A 27,080-nucleotide genomic window follows, 5' to 3' on the forward strand; every position below is an offset into this window, starting at 1 on the left:
TTGCCACTATCAGAGGGGGATGTTTGATGGAGGCTAATGTAATGTGTGGAAATGCAACATGGTGGAATTCAAAAGAAGAGAAGCTGCAAACTCTTTGAACTGGTTTGCAGTTTTCATGCGTCCTTTAACAGCAGTCAAACAGCTCAAATACATGTTTGTGTCCCTTGCTCAGATGACACCCATCTTCAAACTCAGCCTCAATTTTGATTTAAACTACACACTCTTAAAGCTTCTTGAGGATGCAAGGATATTTTGAAATATAAAGACACGTCACTTTCAGGATTAGCTTCCCAAAGATCATCCTGCACAACGTGGACGCCAAACCCTGCAGCACTTATTGTGGCTTTGGCAACCTTCATTGCTTATGAGTCATCCTGGCAGATGATGTAATGCCCTCTCCGTCCCCCTCACCGATGCTATGCGCTCATTAATCAAATGAAAGAGCTAACTCCAAGAAAGCAAATATTTTAGACCGTTCCTTGAAAAAAGTATCTCACATAGCGTTGTTATCACCTTCTTAGCACAATAGAATTAACTAAACAGGACACGTTTACTAATCTTGCCCCCAAGCACAGATTAGCGTGTTCTCCAGAGTGCGTCTGCAGCACAGTTTGCTTTGTAGCCACGCATTTGGTCAACAGACAGCGCTGTGAATCATGAGAACAACAACGGATCTCACTGCTATTTGTCTTCCCCTCAGGGCCTCGGCTTTGGAACGCTATCATGAAAGTGATGTGTCCTTATACTTCAAATATATCCCTGCACCTTCAAGAAGCTTTACAGGTTTGTAGTTTAAATAAAAGTTAAGACTGAGTTTGAAGTTGAGTGTCATCCGAGCAAGAGTGCTGAAAGTACCTTAACTTAAACCTTTAGTCCAGTCTACTCCATAACTTAAACCTTTATATCCAGTCTACTCCATAACTTAAACCTTTAGTCCAGTCTACTCTATAACTTAAACCTTTAGTCCAGTCTACTCTATAACTTAAACCTTTAGTCCAGTCTACTCCCTAACTTAAACCTTTAGTCCAGTCTACTCCCTAACTTAAACCTTTAGTCCAGTCTACTCTATAACTTAAACCTTTAGTCCAGTCTACTCTATAACTTAAACCTTTAGTCCAGTCTACTCTATAACTTAAACCTTTAGTCCAGTCTACTCCCTAACTTAAACCTTTAGTCCAGTCTACTCTATAACTTAAACCTTTAGTCCAGTCTACTCCCTAACTTAAACCTTTAGTCCAGTCTACTCCCTAACTTAAACCTTTAGTACAGTCTAGTCTATAACTTAAACCTTTAGTCCAGTCTACTCCCTAACTTAAACCTTTAGTCCAGTCTACTCTATAACTTAAACCTTTAGTCCAGTCTACTCTATAACTTAAACCTTTAGTCCAGTCTACTCCCTAACTTAAACCTTTAGTCCAGTCTAGTCTATAACTTAAACCTTTAGTCCAGTCTACTCTATAACTTAAACCTTTAGTCCAGTCTACTCTATAACTTAAACCTTTAGTCCAGTCTACTCCCTAACTTAAACCTTTAGTCCAGTCTAGTCTATAACTTAAACCTTTAGTCCAGTCTACTCTGTACCTTAAACCTTTAGTCCAGTCTAGTCCGTAACTTAAACCTTTATATCCAGTCTACTCTATAACTTAAACATTTAGTCCAGTCTAGTCCGTAACTTAAACCTTTAGTCCAGTCTAGTCTCACAAAGACCGGATGATGGAAATGGACGCAGGTTTTAGAACTTTTTGGCAATCTCAGGGTATCCTGCCTTGATATTAATCCAGAACTACTTTAAAGTTTCATTTTTGTGGTAACGTATCACGTGACCTCTTGACATGTGTCAAAAGTCTTAGACGCACAGACGGATGTATCCGGTCCTTTTTCAAAAGAAAACATCCAATATTTCTTTCATTCATTCTTTCTGTGCGGCTCAGTACCAAGGGCCGGTGGTTGGGGTCCGCTGGTGTAAATAACCATTGCTATAACTTGGAAATACTTTCAATAATCTGTTAAACCTGCTGGCAAACTACGAACGTTACGTTGTTGTTTCTGAACACTGATGGACAGTGATCAAACTGATGGACAGTGATCAAACTGATGGACAGTGATCAAACTGATGGACAGTGATCAAACTGATGGACAGTGATCAAAACGACATATTTGATCTGCTTTTGAGGGCCGCTGTAGCTCATGGGGAGAGTGGTCGTTCTCATACCTCAAGGTCGCCGGCTCGATCCCAGGTCTCCTCAGTTCACATGTCAAAGTGTCCTTGAGTAAGACACTGAACCGCCAGTTGCTGCCCGGGTGCCGAAGCCCAACCCTCTGCTCCTTATTTACTAAGGATGGGTCAAATGCAGGGATCAATATCCCCAAGGGGATCCATGAAGGATAATTTCCTTCTTCCCTCAGGTGTTGTCCTGAAGCATCGAGGCCTCATTCTTTTGTTTGACTTACTTTCAGAGGTTTTGATCAACTGGATGAGTCATGACTCCTCATTATCATATGTTAACAAACTATTTTGTCACAATACTATAAAACAGTAGCGAGCGAAGCCGTGGAATCAGAAGTACGCAGCTTAGTGAAAGTCCCGGACTCAACCATGGCTACCTACACTTTGACCTTCCTGTGCATCTTCGCTGCCTTGGCCTTCTGCGCCAAGCTGGTAAGTGAAATACATTTTCATCTTGAATAGGAAATGATATTGACTGTTATGTTATCTTCCATTTTTGCTGCTATGGGCAATAACTAAACTTGCATTTCTCTCCCCTCTCTGAAAACCATACCTGAAGGGAGGTGAGTGTTTGAATTGATCACAAATTATTTTATCATTAATATTATAATCATACACATTCACACTTCACAATATCTTGTTTTGTTTTGTATATTTAATCATCAGAATCATCCAGGAAAATTAACGAAATTGTGAACAAGCATAATGCCCTGAGGAGAGGAGTTCAGCCGCCTGCTAGCAACATGCTGGAGATGGTAACGTCCAATTTAAAAAGCGCAGTGCGCTCCACTGTAAAATGATTATCCAGTAGAAGCACTGGGAGATGTCTCCGGTGCTTACCCAGCACTGGTCTGCTGTACTGGTCCAGTAACAGCTGATCTGCCCACAGAGCTGGAGCAGCGAGGCTGCAGCCAACGCTCGGAGATGGGCCAACACCTGCTCCATGAAGCACAGCCCCGACAGCTCCAGAGTCATCAGCAGTAAGTTCATGGCTTATTTTTATTTTTTTAGCGAGACTTTAGAAAAAGTCAGCCACACTGTCACTTGACAAACACACAGATAAGCAGCTTAAAACCCAGAGAGTAAATGTGCCTGAAACAGCTGTTTCTCATTTAAATCTACACCCAGAGACATGACATCACTTAGCAGCTCTTTCACTGAATTAATAGTTGGCATCACTATGTTTGGTGCAGCCATAATGATTTAATGTGAATTATTATTTTTGATAGATATATTGCATAATTATTTAATCGTTTGTTAGTTGCTTATATAGCTAGTTTAATATGTAATAATCTAATTTTGATATAATATTTTGGTTAGGTATATAAATATGTTTTATGGAGCACAAGTCGTGTTTGAGGTGGATGAAAAGAGAAGCCAGTGTCTGATATTTAATATAAACCAGTCAGTATACATTCACTAAAGGGGAAAGCCACATCGTTGTCTCTCAACCGAATGATGTCATCGTTTACCTCCTTCAACAAAGAACTACAGTAACGCTGAGTGGAGGCAGCAGTAGATAGAAGAGGGATGTAAAGCATGTTTTATGTATTTGAGCCACACATAAAGTCACAGTGTGCAGTGGAGACCATGCATTTCATGTGTGAGTGCACATGCATGACAGTGTCTCTCTGCTCGCTATCTGCAGCCAGCGGCTGTGGAGAGAACCTGTACATGGCCAGCTTTAAGGACACGTGGAGCAACGCGGTGCAGGCCTGGTACGACGAGGTGAAGGACTGGCGCTACGGAGTGGGGTCCACTAACGGAGGCGTCGTGGGACACTTCACACAGGTGCAGCACCTGTTAATCATGGCATAGTTGCATTGATATGGATCTTTGAAAACAGAATGATGCAGTGATGCCTCTCCTGTCCTCCGCTCAGGTCGTCTGGTACCGGTCCAACAAGGTCGGCTGTGCTGTGGCTCACTGTCCCAACTCTCAATACAAGTACTTCTACGTCTGCCAGTACTGCCCACCGTGAGTACAATGCACCTGTTCTCTTTTTACATAGACAAGTGGAGCATGTTCTCGGACTCTCACTGAATATTGAGATGAATATTTATTTGTCAGTTGAGGGAAATGGATCAAGATAAAATAAAATAAAGTAAAATATCTTCATTCAAATAAATGTCAAAGAAATTATTATTATCAAAGTGCAATTTGCATCTGATTTTATTCTGATCACTGAGTACTCATTGAATAGTTATTCAGGGGGCTTTTCAGCCTGTGACATTTTGGGCTTATATATATACAGTATATGTGTGTGCATTGCAGTTTTGTTTAATATTTAATGCTTTGGCCTATTTCACAGAGGAAACTACCAGTTCGCTCGCCCCTACAAATCAGGAAACACCTGCGCTGACTGCCCCAACGCCTGCAGAAACAAACTGTGCAGTAAGTGGCAAACGCTTCATCTTCTCTTCTATTTTAGGATGAGGTTTGGTGACACTATACGCGGTTACTTAAACACTTTATACTGACCATTCAGGTATGCACTGTATTGACAGGGCGGTTTAGTCGTAGCTCAGTTAGCTACATTGCTAATGTGTAGTATAGACAAATCTTCTTTGAGACAGTAAAGAGATCAACCTTCCTGATATGTACTTTTTCCTGGATCTCAATGTAATCAACAAGAAAAGAAAGACACTTTATTTGTCCTTGAGATAATTTCTGAGCTCTGTTATGTTTTGCTTGATATTCATGCATCTATGTTTCTCCATCTCTTGCAGCCAACCCCTGTGCTTACACTGACAAGTACAGTAACTGTCCTTCCCTGAAGAAGCAGTGGGGCTGCGGAAGAGTGGCCTCCATTTGTCAAGCCTCCTGCAAGTGCGGGTCTGAGATTAAATAAATGCCACATGTGGCTTTGATTCATCAGTCAATTTCAATAAAATATGCTGATGCTTAAAGATTGTGTCCCTCTCCTGATTTCTGAACAGGTCAAATAGCCTAAAGCATAAACCAGTGATGTGTAAACTCATAAAGAGGAAGGAGAACACATCTGACTATTTATGTCACTCATTTGTGGACTAATGAGAACAGGCTTTTATTTTCTGAAGCTGAAAAAAGGTAACTTCCTGTTAGATAAGAAGGAAACCTGACTTTAAAAACACACCGCTTTCCATTTCCAAAGAAGCATTGAGCAGCTATGTAACTACATCCAAATAGTTGAATGTGACAAAGTACACTGTGAGACAGTCGATGCTCGGCTGCGCCGTGTGGCGTTCATGTACGGCTCGAGAAAGTCTGAATAAATGATTCCTTGTCGGCAGAATCGATAGCGCTCGTGCAGGAAGTCATGATGTGAGAACGGATCTTGGCGATCTGGAAGAACTCTCTCCCTATAAAACTAATATAACTAAGATCGCTTTTTCATCAATGAGGAAGGGAGCTGCCTTTTTTGTCTCGTGGGAGTGGCCAGCTTATCCAGTGAATTTCAGTTAGCCTGCTCTGGAGCAGGTTAAGGGACTGGTTCTCAAACTTTTTCTGTCGGGCTCCACTTTGGAGGAAGAAAGATGTTCGCGCCCCACCGCCCCAACAAAATTGTAACAAAATGGTCCAACTTGTTGTGACTCCTCCATTTGTGCTTTTTCAAATAATACAATAAAGAAAATGACAATCCCTTTCAAGTAAACCAGATCGCTCCATCAGACAAAAACTAATAACATGTGCAATCACTTTGTTAGAACAATGCAAATAATGTTCAATCTGTGCAAACAATAACTAATATTTAGCAAAAAGACAACTTTTTGTGGCTCCAAATAACCTGCTTTGCACTGAATATCTTTTCAAGATAATAACAATAACGTTCAACCTGTGCAAAACAGAATGAGTGCAGATGTGTGAGCATCAGGTTGTATCAGTATTAGTGGAGCAGTGAGCTGCTTTCCTCTACACATATTTTAAAAACGGGGTTGTAGAGTTGGCCGCTCTCAATTCATGCTCAATGTTGAGTTTAGATCTATATTCTGTTTAGAGACACAACAGCAGAAAAGACCTCACCAAAACGCCAAAAATCGTCGATTACTAATTAAACATTTCCATGAGAGTCCAGGCATTTCTCCATGTGTTTATCAATGGCGTTTTATGTCCGTGTACGTTTTACTTTTGTACTATGTCAAGTTTTCATGTTCATGGGGAGAGAGGTCGTCCTGAAACCACGAGGTAGCGGTTCATCCTGTTCTCATAGTTTCATGTTGAAGTGTCCTTGAGACCCTGAAGCCCAGAGCTTCACAGCAGCTCACTGCTCCTTCATTACTAAGGATGGTGAAATGCAGAGGATCATTTCCTCACTGTGGGATTAATAAAGGATTATATAAATAAAAAAAAGTCTCAAGTCTTTTTTTTTTTCTTTTTTTTTAATATATATATTTTTTAAACGGCATCACCCCCGCGACCCACCTGTAATATCTCCGCGCCCCACTAGAGGGTCGCGCCCCACAGTTTGAGAACCACTGCTTTAGGCTATTTGACCTGTTCAGAAATCAGGAGAGGGACACAATCTTTATGCATTATCATATTTTATTGAAACTGACTGATGAGTCAAAGCCACATGTGGCATTTATTTAATCTCAGACTCGCACTTGCAGGAGGCTTGACACCAAGAGCCCACGTCACTGTGTGTGCAGCCCCACTGCTGCTTGAGGTCAGGACAGTTACCGTACTTGTCACTGTAGGGACAGGGGTTGGCTGCAAGAGATGGAGAAACATAGATGCATGAATATCAAGGAAAACATGCTAAGTACTTGTTAGCTAACTAGTAGTTAGCTAACAAGTACTTAGCAAACTACTTGTTAGCCCTGTCAATACAGTGCATACCTGAATGGTCAGTATAAAGTGTTTAAGTAACCGCGTATAGTGTCACCAAACCTCATCCTAAAATAGAAGAGAAGATGAAGCGTTTGCCACTTACTGCACAGTTTGTTTCTGCAGGCGTTGGGGCAGTCAGCGCAGGTGGGTCCTGATTTGTAGGGGTGAGTGTACTGGTAGTTTCCTCTGTGAAATAGGCCAAAGCATTAAATATTAAACAAAACTGCAATGCACACACATATACTGTATATATATATATATATATATATATATATATATATATATATATATATATATATATATATATATATATATATATATATATATATATATAATATAAGCCCAAAATGTCACAGGCTGAAAAGCCCCCTGAATAACTATTCAATGAGTACTCAGTAATCAGAATAAAATCAGATGCAAATTGCACTTTGATAGTAATAATTTCTTTTACATTCATTTGAATGAAGATATTTTACTCTTTTAAAAAAAATGTTTTGTCTTGATCCATTTCACTCAACTGACAAATAAATATTCATCTCAATATTCAGTGAGAGTCCGAGAACATGCTCCACTTGTCTATGTAAAAAGAGAACAGGTGCATTGTACTCACGGTGGGCAGTACTGGCAGACGTAGAAGTACTTGTATTGAGAGTTGGGACAGTGAGCCACAGCACAGCCGACCTTGTTGGACCGGTACCAGACGACCTGAGCGGAGGACAGGAGAGGCATCACTGCATCATTCTGTTTTCAAAGATCCATATCAATGCAACTATGCCATGATTAACAGGTGCTGCACCTGTGTGAAGTGTCCCACGGCGCCTCCGTTAGTGGACCCCACTCCGTAGCGCCAGTTCTTCACCTCGTCGTACCAGGCCTGCACCACGTTGCTCCACGTGTCCTTAAAGCTGGCCATGTACACGTTCTCTCCACAGCCGCTGGCTGCAGATAGCGAGCAGAGAGACACTGTCATGCATGTGCACTCACACATGAAATGCATGGTCTCCACTGCACACTGTGACTTTATGTGTGGCTCAAATACATAAAACATGCTTTACATCCCTCTTCTATCTACTGCTGCCTCCACTCAGCGTTACTGTAGTTCTTTGTTGAAGGAGGTAAACCTCTTTTTTATCCTCGTTTTTCTAATGAATTTCTCGGCGTTTTTCCATTTTGAGACTGAAAATATTCATGATATATATATATACTATCTACCTAAAAAGGCTAATAGTCTTGCAAACTTATAGAGGTACTATTCATATGTACTACCAGTATTGCTGACACAGAGAAAATGAAGTATAAATGCATTTTCCTGCTAATTTAATGCCAAACTGAGGCTCTATCAACAGCTGGTCTGTCTCATGAAGCTGAAGGCTGTTGGGATTATCTCAACCATACTTGTTTGTATTCGTTTTTTAGGCAATTTATTGTCTGTATGAAACGCCTGTCATCTGAGCCGTATGACGTGACAGGCTTGATCCCCCTAAGGAAAGAGAGGCTGAGCCTGTTCTTTAACGTAGCTTCTGGTTGGGTAATGTAGCCTGACAGTCAGGACATGAAGCTCCTATTGGTTCAAGTGACGTTTCATTAGAAAGGTTCAATTTGGGCGCACATTTTGGTGCCCCGTTTTTTTATCACTATGAGGCGTCATCGGTGAGTTGCCTCACTTTTGCTATCGTTTATTTGTTTGTTGTTGTCTGACAAATAAACCAAGCACTTGTTGTCTGTGTAGGTTTACTTACTGCTGATGACTCTGGAGCTGTCGGGGCTGTGCTTCATGGAGCAGGCGTTGGCCCATTTCTGAGCGTTGGCTGCAGCCTCGCTGCTCCAGCTCTGTGGGCAGATCAGCTGTTACTGGACCAGTACAGCAGACCAGTGCTGGGTAAGCACCGGAGACATCTCCCAGTGCTTCTACTGGATAATCATTTTACAGTGGAGCGCACTGCGCTTTTTAAATTGGACGTTACCATCTCCAGCATGTTGCTAGCAGGCGGCTGAACTCCTCTCCTCAGGGCATTATGCTTGTTCACAATTTCGTTCATTTCAGTGGATGATTCTGATGATTAAATATACAAAACAAAACAAGATATTGTGAAGTGTGAATGTGTATGATTATAATATTAATGATAAAATAATTTGTGATCAATTCAAACACTCACCTCCCTTCAGGTATGGTTTTCAGAGAGGGGAGAGAAATGCAAGTTTAGTTATTGCACATAGCAGCAAAAATGGAAGATAACATAACAGTCAATATCATTTCCTATTCAAGATGAAAATGTATTTCACTTACCAGCTTGGCGCAGAAGGCCAAGGCAGCGAAGATGCACAGGAAGGTCAAAGTGTAGGTAGCCATGGTTGAGTCCGGGACTTTCACTAAGCTGCGTACTTCTGATTCCACGGCTTCGCTCGCTACTGTTTTATAGTATTGTGACAAAATAGTTTGATAACATATGATAATGAGAAATCATGACTCATCCAGTTCATCAAAACTTCTGTAAGTAAGTCAAACAAAAGAATGAGGCCTCGGTGCTTCAGGACAAAAGAAATGATCCTTTATTGATCCCTGCATTTGACCCATCCTTAGTAAATAAGGAGCAGAGGGTTGGGCTTCGGCACCCGGCCAGCAACTGGCGGTTCAGTGTCTTACTCAAGGACACTTTGACATGTGAACTGAGGAGACCTGGGATCGAGCCGGCGACCTTGAGGTATGAGAACGACCACTCTCCCCATGAGCTACAGCGGCCCTCAAAAGCAGATCAAATATGTCGTTTTGATCACTGTCCATCAGTTTGATCACTGTCCATCAGTTTGATCACTGTCCATCAGTTTGATCACTGTCCATCAGTTTGATCACTGTCCATCAGTGTTCAGAAACAACAACGTAACGTTCGTAGTTTGCCAGCAGGTTTAACAGATTATTGAAAGTATTTCCAAGTTATAGCAATGGTTATTTACACCAGCGGACCCCAACCACCGGCCCTTGGTACTGAGCCGCACAGAAAGAATGAATGAAAGAAATATTGGATGTTTTCTTTTGAAAAAGGACCGGATACATCCGTCTGTGCGTCTAAGACTTTTGACACATGTCAAGAGGTCACGTGATACGTTAGTTACGCAGTAGACTGGACTAAAGGTTTAAGTTACGCAGTAGACTGGACTAAAGGTTTAAGTTACGCAGTAGACTGGACTAAAGGTTTAAGTTATGGAGTAGACTGGATATAAAGGTTTAAGTTATGGAGTAGACTGGATATAAAGGTTTAAGTTATGGAGTAGACTGGACTAAAGGTTTAAGTTAAGGTACTTTCAGCACTCTTGCTCGGATGACACCCAACTTCAAACTCAGTCTTAACTTTTATTTAAACTACAAACCTGTAAAGCTTCTTGAAGGTGCAGGGATATATTTGAAGTATAAGGACACATCACTTTCATGATAGCGTTCCAAAGCCGAGGCCCTGAGGGGAAGACAAATAGCAGTGAGATCCGTTGTTGTTCTCATGATTCACAGCGCTGTCTGTTGACCAAATGCGTGGCTACAAAGCAAACTGTGCTGCAGACGCACTCTGGAGAACACGCTAATCTGTGCTTGGGGGCAAGATTAGTAAACGTGTCCTGTTTAGTTAATTCTATTGTGCTAAGAAGGTTGAGTTTGAAGATGGGTGTCATCTGAGTAATGGACACAAACATGTATTTGAACTGTTTGACTGCAGTTAAAGGATGCATGTAAACTTCAAACCAGTTCAAAGAGTTTGCAGCTTCTCTTCTTTTGAATTCCACCATGTTGCATTTCCACACATTACATTAGCACAAGGCCATGGAGAAAGACTTTCGGTTGGCCTCAAGTAAGTTCTGGCAAACCATCCGACGGCTCAGGAAGGGAAAGCAGGGCTTGCCCCAGACTGGTCTCAGCTAGGGGGGGAACTGCTGACCCGGACTGGGGACATCGTCAGGTGGTGGAAAGAGCACTTTGAGGAACTCCTAAACCCAGCCAACATGTCCCCCTGAGAGGGGGCAGCGCCGGAAGACTTTGGGGTGGTTTCACCCATATCCCTGGCAGAGGTCGCTAAGGTAGTCAAAATGCTCCTTGGTGGCAAGGCGCCAGGGGTGGATGAGATCCGCCCTGAGATGCTGAAAGCGCTGGACATTTTTGGGCTGTCTTGGTTGACACTCCTTTGCAGTGTCGCATGGGGGTCAGGAACAGTGCCCATGGACTGGCAGACCGGGGTGGTGGTTCCCATCTTCAAGAAGGGGGACCGGAGAGTGTGCTCAAACTATCGTGGCATCACACTGCTCAGCCTCCCGGGAAAAGCTTATGCCAGGGTGCTGGAAAGGAGGCTCCGACCGCTTGTCGAACCTCAGATTCAAGACGAGCAGTGCGGATTCCGTCCCGGCCGTGGAACAGTGGACCAGCTCTTTACCCTTAAAGACTACTGGAGGGGTCCTGGGAGTTTGCCCAACCAGTCTACATGTCATGTGCTTTGTAGACTTGGAGAAAGCTTTCGACCGGGTCCCTCGGGGGTTTTTGTGGGGGGTGCTGCGGGAGTATGGGGTGCCGGACCCGTTGGCACGGGCCATCCGGTCTCTGTACGCCTGCAGTAGGAGCTGTGTTCGTATCCTCGGTAGTAAGTCAGACACGTTCCCGGTGGGTGTTGGCCTCCGCCAGGGCTGCCCTTCATCACCGGTCCTGTTCGTGACCTTCATGGACAGGATATCTAGGCGCAGCCAGGGGGCGGAGAGGATCCGGTTCGGGAGTCTCGGGATCGCCTCTCTGCTGTTCGCGGATGATGTGGTCTTGTTTGCCTCCTCGGACCGTGACCTCCAGCATTCACTGGGGCGTTTTGCAGCCGAGTGTGAAGCGGCAGGGATGAGAGTTAGCGCCTCCAAATCTGAGGCCATGGTGCTCTGCCGGAAACCGGTGGATTGCTCCCTCCAGGTGGGGACAAACTGCCTACCCCAAGCGAAGGAGTTCAAGTATCTCGGGGTCTTGTTCACGAGTGAGGGTAAGGTGGAGCGGGAGATCAACAGGCGGATCGGTGCGGCTGCAGCAGTAAAACAGGCGCTGTACCGGTCCGTCCTGGTGAAGAGGAGCTGAGTCGGAAGGCAAAGCTCTCCATTTACTGGTCGGTCTACGTTCCAACCCTCATCTATGGTCACGAACTCTGGGTCGTGACCGAAAGAACGAGATCTCGGATACAAGCGGCCAAAATGAGCTTCCTCCGTACGGTGGCCGGGCTCAGCATTAGAGATAGGGTAAGGAGCTCGGACATCAGGAGGGAGCTTAGAGTCGAGTCGCTGCTCCTTCGTGTCAAAAGGAGTCAGCTGAGGTGGTTCATCTAGTCAGGATGCCTCCTGGATGCCTCTCATTAGAGGTTTTCCAGGCACGTCCAACTGGTAGAAGACCCCGGGGAAGACCAAGGACACGCTGGAGGGATTATATCTCCCGGCTGGCCTTGGAACGCCTCGGGGTCCCAGAATGAGCTGGAAAGTGTTGCGGGTGAGAGAGAAGCCTGGGTCGGCCTGCTGGACCTGCTGCCACCGCGACCCGACCCCGGATAAGCGGCTGATAATGGATGGATGGATGGGCATTAGCACAACGACTCAGCTTTTACCAACAAACCACCTGTGTCGCTTTATTCAATCATGTGACGTATGCCAAGAATTTCACCGCCAAAAAGCCGAGGCCCTGGGGGGAAGACAAATAGCAGCAAGAAGGTTCACATGATTCAGAGCTCTGTCTGTTGACCAAATGTGTGGCTAAAAGGAAACTGTGCTGGAGGTGCACCCTGAGGGAATACGCTAATCTGTGCTAGGGGGCAAGATTAGTAAACGTGCAGTCTGGCGCATAATCCCCAGTAAACAACAACGTGTTGATGACTGAGGACTGGAGATGCTGCTGGGCGTATTTTGTTAATTGAACAGAGCCAGGCTAGCTGTTTCCATCTGTTTCCACTCTTTCTGCTAAGCTATGCTAACAGTAATCGTCTGCTTAGCTTCTGGATCTGACCTCTGACCCCAGACCGGCACATGAACTGTGACTTATTGACCAAAAAAGTGAATATTCGTATGTGGTGAGTGGTATTTTCTCAAATAATTATTCTACCATCTCTTTTTTATTTGTGATGCAGAACGGTCACATTCAAAGTCCTGCTTCTGATTCTCTCCGCTGGCTCTCTTCCTGTTTAGGTATTCTAAACCACAGCAGCTGCAACACCAAATCAAGCTTTCCAGAGTTTCCTACCGCCCTAATTCCGGCTTCCTTTGCTCGGACCAAACCCGTCTGTGAACTCATCTTCATATGTTTGGCCTCATTGACACACCAGGGCCCTGTTCCTCGTACCTGGCTTACTGAGTTAGCTGGATACCTTTCAGGATAAGAAGACGCAGGTCAGGCTTTTCGGTTCCTCAAAGCAAGTTTGGAAAAATCACCATAGCAACATATCGAAATCCCTTAATCATTTGGTCAACAGACAGCGCTGTGAATCATGAGAACAACAACGGATCTCACTGCTATTTGTCTTCCCCTCAGGGCCTCGGCTTTGGAACGCTATCATGAAAGTGATGTGTCCTTATACTTCAAATATATCCCTGCACCTTCAAGAAGCTTTACAGGTTTGTAGTTTAAAAAAAGTTAAGACTGAGTTTGAAGATGGGTGTCATCCGAGCAAGAGTGCTGAAAGTACCTTAACTTAAACCTTTAGTCCAGTCTACTCCATAACTTAAACCTTTAGTCCAGTCTACTCCCTAACTTAAACCTTTATATCCAGTCTACTCCATAACTTAAACCTTTATATCCAGTCTACTCCCTAACTTAAACCTTTATATCCAGTCTACTCCATAACTTAAACCTTTAGTCCAGTCTACTGCGAAACTTAAACCTTTAGTCCAGTCTACTCCCTAACTTAAACCTTTATATCCAGTCTACTGCAAACCTTAAACCTTTAGTCCAGTCTACTGCGAAACTTAAACCTTTAGTCCAGTCTACTCCATAACTTAAACCTTTAGTCCAGTCTACTCCATAACTTAAACCTTTAGTCCAGTCTACTGCAAACCTTAAACCTTTAGTCCAGTCTACTGCGAAACTTAAACCTTTAGTCCAGTCTACTGCTTAACTTAAACATTTAGTCCAGTCTACTCCATAACTTAAACCTTTAGTCCAGTCTACTGCTTAACTTAAACATTTAGTCCAGTCTAGTCCATAACTTAAACCTTTAGTCCAGTCTACTCTATAACTTAAACCTTTAGTCCAGTCTACTGCTTAACTTAAACCTTTAGTCCAGTCTAGTCTCACAAAGACCGGATGATGGAAATGGACGCAGGTTTTCAGAACTTTTTGGCAATCTCAGGGTATCCTGCCTTGATATTAATCCAGAACTACTTTAAAGTTTCATTTTTGTGGTAACGTATCACGTGACCTCTTGACATGTGTCAAAAGTCTTAGACGCACAGACGGATGTATCCGGTCCTTTTTCAAAAGAAAACATCCAATATTTCTTTCATTCATTCTTTCTGTGCGGCTCAGTACCAAGGGCCGGTGGTTGGGGTCCGCTGGTGTAAATAACCATTGCTATAACTTGGAAATACTTTCAATGATCTGTTAAACCTGCTGGCAAACTACGAACGTTACGTTGTTGTTTCTGAACACTGATGGACAGTGATCAAACTGATGGACAGTGATCAAACTGATGGACAGTGATCAAACTGATGGACAGTGATCAAAACGACATATTTGATCTGCTTTTGAGGCCCGCTGTAGCTCATGGGGAGAGTGGTCGTTCTCATACCTCAAGGTCGCCGGCTCGATCCCAGGTCTCCTCAGTTCACATGTCAAAGTGTCCTTGAGTAAGACACTGAACCGCCAGTTGCTGCCCGGGTGCCGAAGCCCAACCCTCTGCTCCTTATTTACTAAGGATGGGTCAAATGCAGGGATCAATATCCCCAAGGGGATCCATGAAGGATAATTTCCTTCTTCCCTCAGGTGTTGTCCTGAAGCATCGAGGCCTCATTCTTTTGTTTGACTTACTTTCAGAGGTTTTGATCAACTGGATGAGTCATGACTCCTCATTATCATATGTTAACAAACTATTTTGTCACAATACTATAAAACAGTAGCGAGCGAAGCCGTGGAATCAGAAGTACGCAGCTTAGTGAAAGTCCCGGACTCAACCATGGCTACCTACACTTTGACCTTCCTGTGCATCTTCGCTGCCTTGGCCTTCTGCGCCAAGCTGGTAAGTGAAATACATTTTCATCTTGAATAGGAAATGATATTGACTGTTATGTTATCTTCCATTTTTGCTGCTATGGGCAATAACTAAACTTGCATTTCTCTCCCCTCTCTGAAAACCATACCTGAAGGGAGGTGAGTGTTTGAATTGATCACAAATTATTTTATCATTAATATTATAATCATACACATTCACACTTCACAATATCTTGTTTTGTTTTGTATATTTAATCATCAGAATCATCCAGGAAAATTAACGAAATTGTGAACAAGCATAATGCCCTGAGGAGAGGAGTTCAGCCGCCTGCTAGCAACATGCTGGAGATGGTAACGTCCAATTTAAAAAGCGCAGTGCGCTCCACTGTAAAATGATTATCCAGTAGAAGCACTGGGAGATGTCTCCGGTGCTTACCCAGCACTGGTCTGCTGTACTGGTCCAGTAACAGCTGATCTGCCCACAGAGCTGGAGCAGCGAGGCTGCAGCCAACGCTCGGAGATGGGCCAACACCTGCTCCATGAAGCACAGCCCCGACAGCTCCAGAGTCATCAGCAGTAAGTTCATGGCTTATTTTTATTTTTTTAGCGAGACTTTAGAAAAAGTCAGCCACACTGTCACTTGACAAACACACAGATAAGCAGCTTAAAACCCAGAGAGTAAATGTGCCTGAAACAGCTGTTTCTCATTTAAATCTACACCCAGAGACATGACATCACTTAGCAGCTCTTTCACTGAATTAATAGTTGGCATCACTATGTTTGGTGCAGCCATAATGATTTAATGTGAATTATTATTTTTGATAGATATATTGCATAATTATTTAATCGTTTGTTAGTTGCTTATATAGCTAGTTTAATATGTAATAATCTAATTTTGATATAATATTTTGGTTAGGTATATAAATATGTTTTATGGAGCACAAGTCGTGTTTGAGGTGGATGAAAAGAGAAGCCAGTGTCTGATATTTAATATAAACCAGTCAGTATACATTCACTAAAGGGGAAAGCCACATCGTTGTCTCTCAACCGAATGATGTCATCGTTTACCTCCTTCAACAAAGAACTACAGTAACGCTGAGTGGAGGCAGCAGTAGATAGAAGAGGGATGTAAAGCATGTTTTATGTATTTGAGCCACACATAAAGTCACAGTGTGCAGTGGAGACAATGCATTTCATGTGTGAGTGCACATGCATGACAGTGTCTCTCTGCTCGCTATCTGCAGCCAGCGGCTGTGGAGAGAACCTGTACATGGCCAGCTTTAAGGACACGTGGAGCAACGCGGTGCAGGCCTGGTACGACGAGGTGAAGGACTGGCGCTACGGAGTGGGGTCCACTAACGGAGGCGTCGTGGGACACTTCACACAGGTGCAGCACCTGTTAATCATGGCATAGTTGCATTGATATGGATCTTTGAAAACAGAATGATGCAGTGATGCCTCTCCTGTCCTCCGCTCAGGTCGTCTGGTACCGGTCCAACAAGGTCGGCTGTGCTGTGGCTCACTGTCCCAACTCTCAATACAAGTACTTCTACGTCTGCCAGTACTGCCCACCGTGAGTACAATGCACCTGTTCTCTTTTTACATAGACAAGTGGAGCATGTTCTCGGACTCTCACTGAATATTGAGATGAATATTTATTTGTCAGTTGAGGGAAATGGATCAAGATAAAATAAAATAAAGTAAAATATCTTCATTCAAATAAATGTCAAAGAAATTATTATTATCAAAGTGCAATTTGCATCTGATTTTATTCTGATCACTGAGTACTCATTGAATAGTTATTCAGGGGGCTTTTCAGCCTGTGACATTTTGGGCTTATATATATACAGTATATGTGTGTGCATTGCAGTTTTGTTTAATATTTAATGCTTTGGCCTATTTCACAGAGGAAACTACCAGGTCGCTCGCCCCTACAAATCAGGAAACACCTGCGCTGACTGCCCCAACGCCTGCAGAAACAAACTGTGCAGTAAGTGGCAAACGCTTCATCTTCTCTTCTATTTTAGGATGAGGTTTGGTGACACTATACGCGGTTACTTAAACACTTTATACTGACCATTCAGGTATGCACTGTATTGACAGGGCGGTTTAGTCGTAGCTCAGTTAGCTACATTGCTAATGTGTAGTATAGACAAATCTTCTTTGAGACAGTAAAGAGATCAACCTTCCTGATATGTACTTTTTCCTGGATCTCAATGTAATCAACAAGAAAAGAAAGACACTTTATTTGTCCTTGAGATAATTTCTGAGCTCTGTTATGTTTTGCTTGATATTCATGCATCTATGTTTCTCCATCTCTTGCAGCCAACCCCTGTGCTTACACTGACAAGTACAGTAACTGTCCTTCCCTGAAGAAGCAGTGGGGCTGCGGAAGAGTGGCCTCCATTTGTCAAGCCTCCTGCAAGTGCGGGTCTGAGATTAAATAAATGCCACATGTGGCTTTGATTCATCAGTCAATTTCAATAAAATATGCTGATGCTTAAAGATTGTGTCCCTCTCCTGATTTCTGAACAGGTCAAATAGCCTAAAGCATAAACCAGTGATGTGTAAACTCATAAAGAGGAAGGAGAACACATCTGACTATTTATGTCACTCATTTGTGGACTAATGAGAACAGGCTTTTATTTTCTGAAGCTGAAAAAAGGTAACTTCCTGTTAGATAAGAAGGAAACCTGACTTTAAAAACACACCGCTTTCCATTTCCAAAGAAGCATTGAGCAGCTATGTAACTACATCCAAATAGTTGAATGTGACAAAGTACACTGTGAGACAGTCGATGCTCGGCTGCGCCGTGTGGCGTTCATGTACGGCTCGAGAAAGTCTGAATAAATGATTCCTTGTCGGCAGAATCGATAGCGCTCGTGCAGGAAGTCATGATGTGAGAACGGATCTTGGCGATCTGGAAGAACTCTCTCCCTATAAAACTAATATAACTAATATCGCTCCTTCATCAATGAGGAAGGGAGCTGCCTTTTTTGTCTCGTGGGAGTGGCCAGCTTATCCAGTGAATTTCAGTTAGCCTGCTCTGGAGCAGGTTAAGGGACTGGTTCTCAAACTTTTTCTGTCGGGCTCCACTTTGGAGGAAGAAAGATGTTCGCGCCCCACCGCCCCAACAAAATTGTAACAAAATGGTCCAACTTGTTGTGACTCCTCCATTTGTGCTTTTTCAAATAATACAATAAAGAAAATGACAATCCCTTTCAAGTAAACCAGATCGCTCCATCAGACAAAAACTAATAACATGTGCAATCACTTTGTTAGAACAATGCAAATAATGTTCAATCTGTGCAAACAATAACTAATATTTAGCAAAAAGACAACTTTTTGTGGCTCCAAATAACCTGCTTTGCACTGAATATCTTTTCAAGATAATAACAATAACGTTCAACCTGTGCAAAACAGAATGAGTGCAGATGTGTGAGCATCAGGTTGTATCAGTATTAGTGGAGCAGTGAGCTGCTTTCCTCTGCTTTCCACTTTCTTACTTATGAGAGTACAGGCATTTCTCCATGTATTTATTAATGGCGTTTTATAAACACATGGAGAAATGCCTGTACTCTCATGGAAATGTTTAGTTCGTAATCAACGATTTTTGGCGTTTTGGTGAGGTCTTTTCTGCTGTTGTGTCTCTAGACAGAATATAGATCTAAACTCAACATTGAGCATGAATTGAGAGCCGTATCAACTCGACAACCCCGTTTTTAAAATATGTGTAGAGGAAAGCAGCTCACTGCTCCACTAATACTGAAACAACCTGATGCTCACACATCTGCACTCATTCTGTTTTGCACAGGTTGAACGTTATTGTTATTATCTTGAAAAGATATTCAGTGCAAAGCAGGTTATTTGGAGCCACAATACGTTTTTTTTTGTGCCAAATATTAGTTAATTTTTTGCACAGATTGAACTTTATTTGCATTGTTCTAACAAAGTGATAGCACATGTTATTAGTTTTTGTCTGATGGAGCGATCTGGTTTACTTGAAAGGGATTGTCATTTTCTTTATTGTATTATTTAAAAAAGTACGGAGGGAGGAGTCACAACAAGTTGGACCATTTTGTTACAATTTTGTTGGGGCGGTGGGGCGCGAACATCTTTCTTCCTCCAAAGTGGAGCAAGACAGAAAAAGTTTGAGAACCAGTCCCTTAACCTGCTCCAGAGCAGGCTAACTGAAAAAAAGAAGAAAAATAAAATAATATATACTGCCAAAAAACATTATATACCAAATAATTTAAATAAGAAATATACCGTGTTGACGCGCTAAATGTGTGTGGGAGACCGTAAGCCCCTGTCAACAAACACTTAAGTTAAATGTGACCAAATATAATATATCGCCGTTCATCATCACTGAGGAAAGCCCCTCCCCTCTCGGGGCGCCGGACAATGTGAGTCTATGGAAGCGAGCAAACGTTTCAGGGGCGTTACGGCGAGGACAGCTTCTCATTGGCGGATGAAGGAGAATCTTCAATGACATCGTTTCTTATTGCAACGTGGTTGGACTATTCGTCGAATCAGAGACCTTTATCATTCCCTCACAGCCCATACAGCTCCCACGTAGCTACGAGCAACACTAGCAGAGGCTTTGACTATGTCAGCATGGCGACTGAACACTCTGGCATCTCTACGCGAAACACCTTTCAACCGACGGTCAGGTGTTGACAAGAAGAGGCTGAAAGAGTTGGGACCCGAACGTCCGGATTTAAAACTGTTGATGAGCCATCAAGACACACAAAACATAGTTTTTTGTCAACTCTGATTGTTGGCTTTTGTCTGTAGTATGAAGCCTGGTTGTAGTAGATATTTCCCACATCTTATCTGTCTCTCTATATATTTATCTGTAGGTTGGTGACACCATACTTGGACACACCAGGGAACGCGTTGCCTTCAAAGACCACCTCACCAGTGCCTCCTTACTGCAGGCCCCCAGTTTAAATGTCTTTACAAGCAGTGGGGCCTACTCTGTCAAACACCCAATGTAAAATGTGATGTCTCTCTTTCTGACTCTATTCTGCTCTAAGCCTCTTTCAAGTGAGGGTGTGGGCACCTCTTTTATTCTGTAAACCTCTGAAACCCAACCCAATGTTTCTTAAACCTGCTCTGATCCTCTCATGCCCAAAGTTAGTTTGTTGATAGTTGTTATTGGACAGTGTTGAGCTCTGTTTTCTTGAAATAGAGCTTTGTTTTTTAGAATATTCTACTCAAGACCTCTTTTCTTCTCATTGTGGAGTGCTATTTAAACCGCGCCGCCCAACTGCACCCCCCCAAGAAAATTCACCAGCCGCCACTGATAGCCACTCAATGCTTCTTTGGAAATGGAAAGCGGTGTGTTTTTAAAGTCAGGTTTCCTTCTTATCTAACAGGAAGTTACCTTTTTTCAGCTTCAGAAAATAAAAGCCTGTTCTCATTAGTCCACAAATGAGTGACATAAATAGTCAGATGTGTTCTCCTTCCTCTTTATGAGTTTACACATCACTGGTTTATGCTTTAGGCTATTTGACCTGTTCAGAAATCAGGAGAGGGACACAATCTTTAAGCATCAGCATATTTTATTGAAACTGACTGATGAGTCAAAGCCACATGTGGCATTTATTTAATCTCAGACCCGCACTTGCAGGAGGCGGGACACCAAGAGGCCACGTCGCTGTTTGTGCAGCCCCACTGCTGCTTGAGGTCAGGACAGTTACTGTACTTGTCAGTGTAAGCACAGGGGTTGGCTGCAAGAGATGGAGAAACATAGATGCATGAATATCAAGCAAAACCTAACCCGGGAGAGTCCTAAACTTCTGCAAGGACAAAGAAAGTTTTCCTTTCTTGTTCATTACATTGAGATCCAGGAAAAAGACAAAGTACATATCAGGAAGGTTGATCTCTTTGCTATCTCAAAAAAGATTTGTCTATACTACACATTAAGGTTAGCACTGTAGCTAACTGAGCTAACTACTTGTTAGCTCACAAGTAGTTCGCTAGTACTTAGCGAACTACTTGTTAGCTAACAAGTAGTTCGCTAGTACTTAGCGAACTACTTGTTAGCCCTGTAAATACGGTGCATACCTCATCCTAAATAGAAGAGATGAAGCGTTTGCCACTTACTGCACAGTTTTTGGTCGCAGGCGTTGGGGCAGTCACTGCAGGAGGGTCCTGATGCGTAGGGGCGAGCGTACTGGAAGTTTCCTCTGTGAAATAGGACAAAGCATTAAATATTAAACAAAACAGCAATGCACACAAACATATACACTGTATGTGTGTGTGTATATATATATATATATATATATATATATATATATATATCAGCCCAAACTTCTCATTGCTGCAGAGCATCACAGAGCCGTTTCCCTGCCTCCTCTAATGAAGTTATTATTATTTTTGGTTAGAATAGCACTCAACAGAGGGCATCGTGTTCTGAAATGTACGAAAACTAGAACACTTTGATTAGAAAAAGAAAATATGTGTTTTTCTTCTTACTTAACCCATAAATACATAGAATAGCACTCTGCAGAAATATTAGTAAAAATCTGTAAAATAACATTTCACTGCAGACATTTTAGTGCTTTCATTTTATTGAGGTGTTTGATCGTAATAATTTCTTTGACATGTATTTTAATGAGGATATTTTATTTTATTGTTATGCTTTTGATCCATTTCACTCAACTGACAAATACATATTCATGTGAACATCCAGTGAGGTGCATTGTATATTAAACAAAACGGCAATGCACACACATATACTGTATATATATATATATATATATATATATATATATATATATATATATATATATATATATATATATATATATATATATATAAGCCCAAAATGTCACAGGCTGAAAAGCCCCCTGAATAACTATTCAATGAGTACTCAGTGATCAGAATAAAATCAGATGCAAATTGCACTTTGATAATAATAATTTCTTTGACATTTATTTGAATGAAGATATTTTACTTTATTTTATTTTATCTTGATCCATTTCCCTCAACTGACAAATAAATATTCATCTCAATATTCAGTGAGAGTCCGAGAACATGCTCCACTTGTCTATGTAAAAAGAGAACAGGTGCATTGTACTCACGGTGGGCAGTACTGGCAGACGTAGAAGTACTTGTATTGAGAGTTGGGACAGTGAGCCACAGCACAGCCGACCTTGTTGGACCGGTACCAGACGACCTGAGCGGAGGACAGGAGAGGCATCACTGCATCATTCTGTTTTCAAAGATCCATATCAATGCAACTATGCCATGATTAACAGGTGCTGCACCTGTGTGAAGTGTCCCACGATGCCTCCGTTAGTGGACCCCACTCCGTAGCGCCAGTCCTTCACCTCGTCGTACCAGGCCTGCACCGCGTTGCTCCACGTGTCCTTAAAGCTGGCCATGTACAGGTTCTCTCCACAGCCGCTGGCTGCAGATAGCGAGCAGAGAGACACTGTCATGCATGTGCACTCACACATGAAATGCATGGTCTCCACTGCACACTGTGACTTTATGTGTGGCTCAAATACATAAAACATGCTTTACATCCCTCTTCTATCTACTGCTGCCTCCACTCAGCGTTACTGTAGTTCTTTGTTGAAGGAGGTAAACGATGACATCATTCGGTTGAGAGACAACGATGTGGCTTTGTTCTGACTCTCTTTCATTAAATATCTGGCTTCTCTTTTCATCCACCTCTAGTACGACCTGTGCTTCATAAAACGTATTTATCTGCCCAACCAAAATCATATATCAAAATATTTTTAAAATGACACATACGTTAAGTTATTAGCTATGCAAACAACTAACAAACAATGAAATAAGTATGCAAGACATCGTCATATATTATTGCTGCACCAAACATAGTGATGCCAACTATTAATTCAGTGAAAGAGCTGCTAGGTGATGTCATGTCTCTGGGTGTAGATTTAAATGAGAAACAGCTGTTTCAGAAACGTTTACTCTCTGGGTTTTAAGCTGCTTATCTGCGTGTGTGTGTGTGTGTGTGTGTGTGTGTGTGTGTGTGTGTGTGTGTGTGTGTGTGTGTGTGTGTGTGTGTGTGTGTGTGTGTGTGTGTGTGTGTGTGTGTGTGTGTGTGAAGTGACAGTGTGGCTGACTTTTTTTGTAAATCAGGTTTAAAAAAAACAAGCAAAGCCATGAACTTACTGCTGATGACTCTGGAGCTGTCGGGGCTGTGCTTCATGGAGCAGGTGTTGGCCCATCTCCGAGCGTTGGCTGCAGCCTCGCTGCTCCAGCTCTGTGGGCAGATCAGCTGTTACTGGACCAGTACAGCAGACCAGTGCTGGGTAAGCACCGGAGACATCTCCCAGTGCTTCTACTGGATAATCATTTTACAGTGGAGCGCACTGCGCTTTTTAAATTGGACGTTACCATCTCCAGCATGTTGCTAGCAGGCGGCTGAACTCCTCTCCTCAGGGCATTATGCTTGTTCACAATGTCACTCGGGTTAGTTTGGACTGTGGAAAACTCAGTAGATGATTCTGGGAGTCCGAAATATACAAATAAATAAAAATATTTTGTGAAATGTGAATGTGTATGATTAAAACATTAATGATAGGGATAATTCAAACACTCACCTCCCTTCAGGTTTTCAGAGAGGGGAGAGAAATAAAATTTAGTTTATTGCACATTCATTTATTTTCAATTGATTTTTAAGATAGCACAACCGTCAATGTAGCTTCTTATTAGAGAGGAAAACATATTTCACTTACCAGCTTGGCGGCGAACGCCGAGGCAGCGAAGACGCACAGGAAGCTCAAAGTGTAGGTAGCCATGGTCGAGTCCAGGACCGGTAACCTCCGAGAGCCACAGGCGGCGCTTATATACGCAGCAACGCGCCGACACGTGACACGCGGACATATAGACTGCAGGGCCACGTGTCACCTGGGAGGTGACCTTCAGGAGGTATGGAAAGCTGCATCTGTGTTTACGTATCACACGCGTTCACGATAACTGCGATAACGAAGCATGTTCCTCTGATGTGGCAAGGTTATGAGGCGAGGGTCATGGTATCTGAAACTAAACCTTGATAGTTAAAAGGTTAACCTAACGTTGATAAGATTCATATAGAGTACATATTGTGATGGGGTCACACAGCCGCAAGCTCTCGATCGAACCGAGGCGTGAAGTGGCCTTCTTCCACACTTCTTCCACACTTCTTCCACACTTCTTCCACACTTCTTGCACACTTCTTCCACACTTCTTGCACCCTCGCTCGGATGACACCCATCTTCAAACTCTGCCTTAACTTTGATCTAGACCAGTGGTTCTCAACTGGTCTGGCTCCAGGACCCACCATCCCCCCTGAATGACAAGCCGTGACCCAAATCCAGGAACATTCTCAACTTCTCAAATGTGTTGAATGAAAAGATGGTGCAGTTTGAACCTGAGCTAGTAGAGAATATGTATCCAACACAAAAACAAGTTTAATGATGAACCAAAACGAGCAGCTGGTGTTGATGCCAGAAAGGGAACTGTTCCCTTTTACACTCAATGAGCTGCATTTGAATTAAAAACCATAAAGTGCATCTTCAGGACACGAGGTATTACAACATGCATAACTATTCAGAATCTTCAGCCATTTTTAAACATACTCAACAGCTTTCATGCACAAACTAAAAAGTCCAACAACTAAGAAGTAGTTTCAAAAAGACTGAAATGACCAAACTTTACCTGAGAACACTCACTCACTGCATCTATGACCAACACTTTACTGTGGACCAAGTCACTGCCTGGAGGAGCAGCTTTTCCACATTCAAAATTAATTAAACAAAAAGTACAATTCAAAAGGATTCATACAAACTTAACTGTTCTTGTGATTACCTCATCAGTAAATACTGAAAAACATTGTGCTTTACAGAAAATTAAGCAGCAATCAATTCTCCTCAGACCCCAGATATCCTGAAAACCAGAGTCTCCCCATATCAGGATGGTTTGAGCCAGCAAAAAAAAGTCCCTTCAAAAAAATATTAATTCTTTTATTTTAATTTTATTTTTTGCCCAGGCAAAGGCCAGAATCACTGATCTAAACTACACCTGTCACGCTTCTCGACTGCATCACGCTTGTGATCCTTCTGTCCCCAGACACAGACTCTCCTGACTAAAACCTCAGACCTCCTCTGTGGGAAGCTCCTGCTTATTGATATGATTACACACACACACACACACACACACACACACGCACACACACACACACACACACACACACACACACACACACACACACACACACACACACACACACACACACACACACACACACACACACACACTCACATAGTGGGAACAGTGTGTATATCTATATGTGTATGGGTGTCTCTGTTCTTTATTCAGTGGATATTGGTTTTTAACATCCGGCGTCCATCATACATTCTGGAAATGATCATCATGTATTAAGTATGTTACACGGCTTGCAGGGAGCCTTTTGGGACGCTTAGCTCTGTTCAGCCAGCAGAGGGCAGCACTTGTATAGTTTTGGGAGTGGCCTTCTGGAGTTTTTGCACTCAACAACAATGCATATTTGTTTCGTTTGACTACTCATGTCTGTTCATTAAACTATTAATCTAGTTTGAACTGGTTGGAGGAAACAGAGTGCAGTGGCCGGAAAGTGCAAAACACAACTTATGTCTCTCAACAGATTCAACATTTCACAGAATACAAAAAGGATCTAATGTGCAAGACACAACATGAAAAACAAGATGGGAACGCTTGCTTCCTATTTAGTTTCGTTGTTGTTTTTAGTATTTTTGGGAACACATTGTTTGCACTTGGTGGCCTGCAGACAGCTGGTATCGTCTCATGTCACACACACACACACACACACACACACACACACACACACACACACACACACACACACCACTGTTTTAAAGCAACGTGGCCTTAAGATAGACAACAACAAAAAAAGAAAAGAGGATCAGCTTGCATTCCCAGTCTGTCCACCCATCTGTGCCGTGCCAGAGGCTGCAGGGTCACAGCATCCATCATGTGGTCCACGAGCGTCGCCATCGACTCAAAGGCTGTCATTCTCTAGATGTCACTGTCAGCTCCAAGTGGTTCTGTTTTAAGTTTTACAATTAAATTGGGATTGTGGGTGTAGCGTGATGAGTGACAACGTCACTTCTCAAAAGGAGACATATATACAGTATATATATATATATATATATATATATATATATATATATATATATATATATATATATATATATATATATGTATATATATATATATATATATATATCAGTATATGTTCAGGTACGTTAATATGCATCATTAAATAGCCGGTAACACACATAATGATGTTGGTCAATCCACAGTCTCTTTTCTTTTCTTTTACTTTGGTGAGCCTCTGGCTCTTCTCTAGCGCCACCAGCAGGCTGACATGTGTGGCTTTGACAGAAATATCTCCAGAGCTACTGACATGAAATGTGACACAATCTGTCAGAATAGCTGCCTGAGCTTGAAATAAAACAGTCTGTCTTTAGGGACATAAGATATGAAGTCACAAATAAAACAGAAATGTTGAGATATTTCGTATTATCCCCAAACTAATTACTGCTGCGTCCCCTCCTTTTAGCCTGTAATCCAATCTGTCCAGTAGCGACAAACCCCGGCTAAAATTAGGGTCATCCACCCCTCTGTGCAGTAGAAGGAGGAGAAGGCGAGAGCGGAGCCGTTGAAGTGCATCCGTCCTTCAGCCGCCAGGGGTTCAGTTATCCAGTGATGAAGGCGCTCAGCCTCCATCACTAAGGACAGTACAGAAAGCTGCAGATGTAAATGAAGTGTTTAAATGAACTTTAATGGGGGCTTCGGAGCTGTCGCTTTAACGGCAGCGAGTGA

The 27,080-nt window shown here is 42.6% G+C and overlaps 5 protein-coding genes across 5 annotated transcripts in view; 2 read left to right on the plus strand and 3 right to left on the minus strand.

The window, feature by feature from the left end:
- The window catches only part of LOC306752709 (filamin A-interacting protein 1-like), a gene marked incomplete at its 3' end in the record, with an annotated part of 55,667 nt that overhangs the window by 21,090 nt on the left and 7,497 nt on the right, over positions 1–27,080 (minus strand). The window lies entirely within an intron of this gene.
- LOC306753124 (cysteine-rich venom protein TEL1-like) lies at positions 2,597–5,078 on the plus strand (the record flags this gene model as incomplete). The annotated part of the gene is made up of 7 exons (XM_079236967.1): positions 2,597–2,663; positions 2,894–2,982; positions 3,117–3,207; positions 3,876–4,018; positions 4,110–4,204; positions 4,539–4,621; positions 4,957–5,078. The coding sequence occupies 7 exons, from the start codon at positions 2,597–2,599 to the stop codon at positions 5,076–5,078; spliced, it is 690 nt and encodes a 229-aa protein (XP_079093093.1).
- On the minus strand, positions 6,742–9,085 carry LOC306753157 (cysteine-rich venom protein TRI1-like). Its single transcript, XM_079237009.1, has 6 exons — positions 9,001–9,085; positions 8,776–8,866; positions 7,833–7,975; positions 7,647–7,741; positions 7,140–7,222; positions 6,742–6,916 (listed from the first exon to the last, which is right to left on the minus strand). Exons 1-6 carry the CDS (start codon positions 9,073–9,075, stop codon positions 6,789–6,791), a joined length of 615 nt encoding a protein of 204 aa, XP_079093135.1. The 5' UTR covers positions 9,076–9,085; the 3' UTR covers positions 6,742–6,788.
- Positions 15,196–17,677, plus strand: LOC306752710 (cysteine-rich venom protein TEL1-like; the record flags this gene model as incomplete). The annotated part of the gene is made up of 7 exons (XM_079236504.1): positions 15,196–15,262; positions 15,493–15,581; positions 15,716–15,806; positions 16,475–16,617; positions 16,709–16,803; positions 17,138–17,220; positions 17,556–17,677. The coding sequence occupies 7 exons, from the start codon at positions 15,196–15,198 to the stop codon at positions 17,675–17,677; spliced, it is 690 nt and encodes a 229-aa protein (XP_079092630.1).
- LOC306752711 (cysteine-rich venom protein-like) lies at positions 20,838–23,637 on the minus strand (the record flags this gene model as incomplete). The annotated part of the gene is made up of 6 exons (XM_079236505.1): positions 23,613–23,637; positions 23,388–23,478; positions 22,508–22,650; positions 22,322–22,416; positions 21,342–21,424; positions 20,838–20,965 (listed from the first exon to the last, which is right to left on the minus strand). The coding sequence occupies exons 1-6, from the start codon at positions 23,622–23,624 to the stop codon at positions 20,838–20,840; spliced, it is 552 nt and encodes a 183-aa protein (XP_079092631.1). The 5' UTR covers positions 23,625–23,637.

The sequence above is a fragment of the Taurulus bubalis genome (genome assembly GCF_910589615.1).
Source record: "Taurulus bubalis genome assembly, chromosome: 21".
In the NCBI taxonomy this organism is placed as follows: Eukaryota; Metazoa; Chordata; class Actinopteri; order Perciformes; family Cottidae; genus Taurulus; species Taurulus bubalis.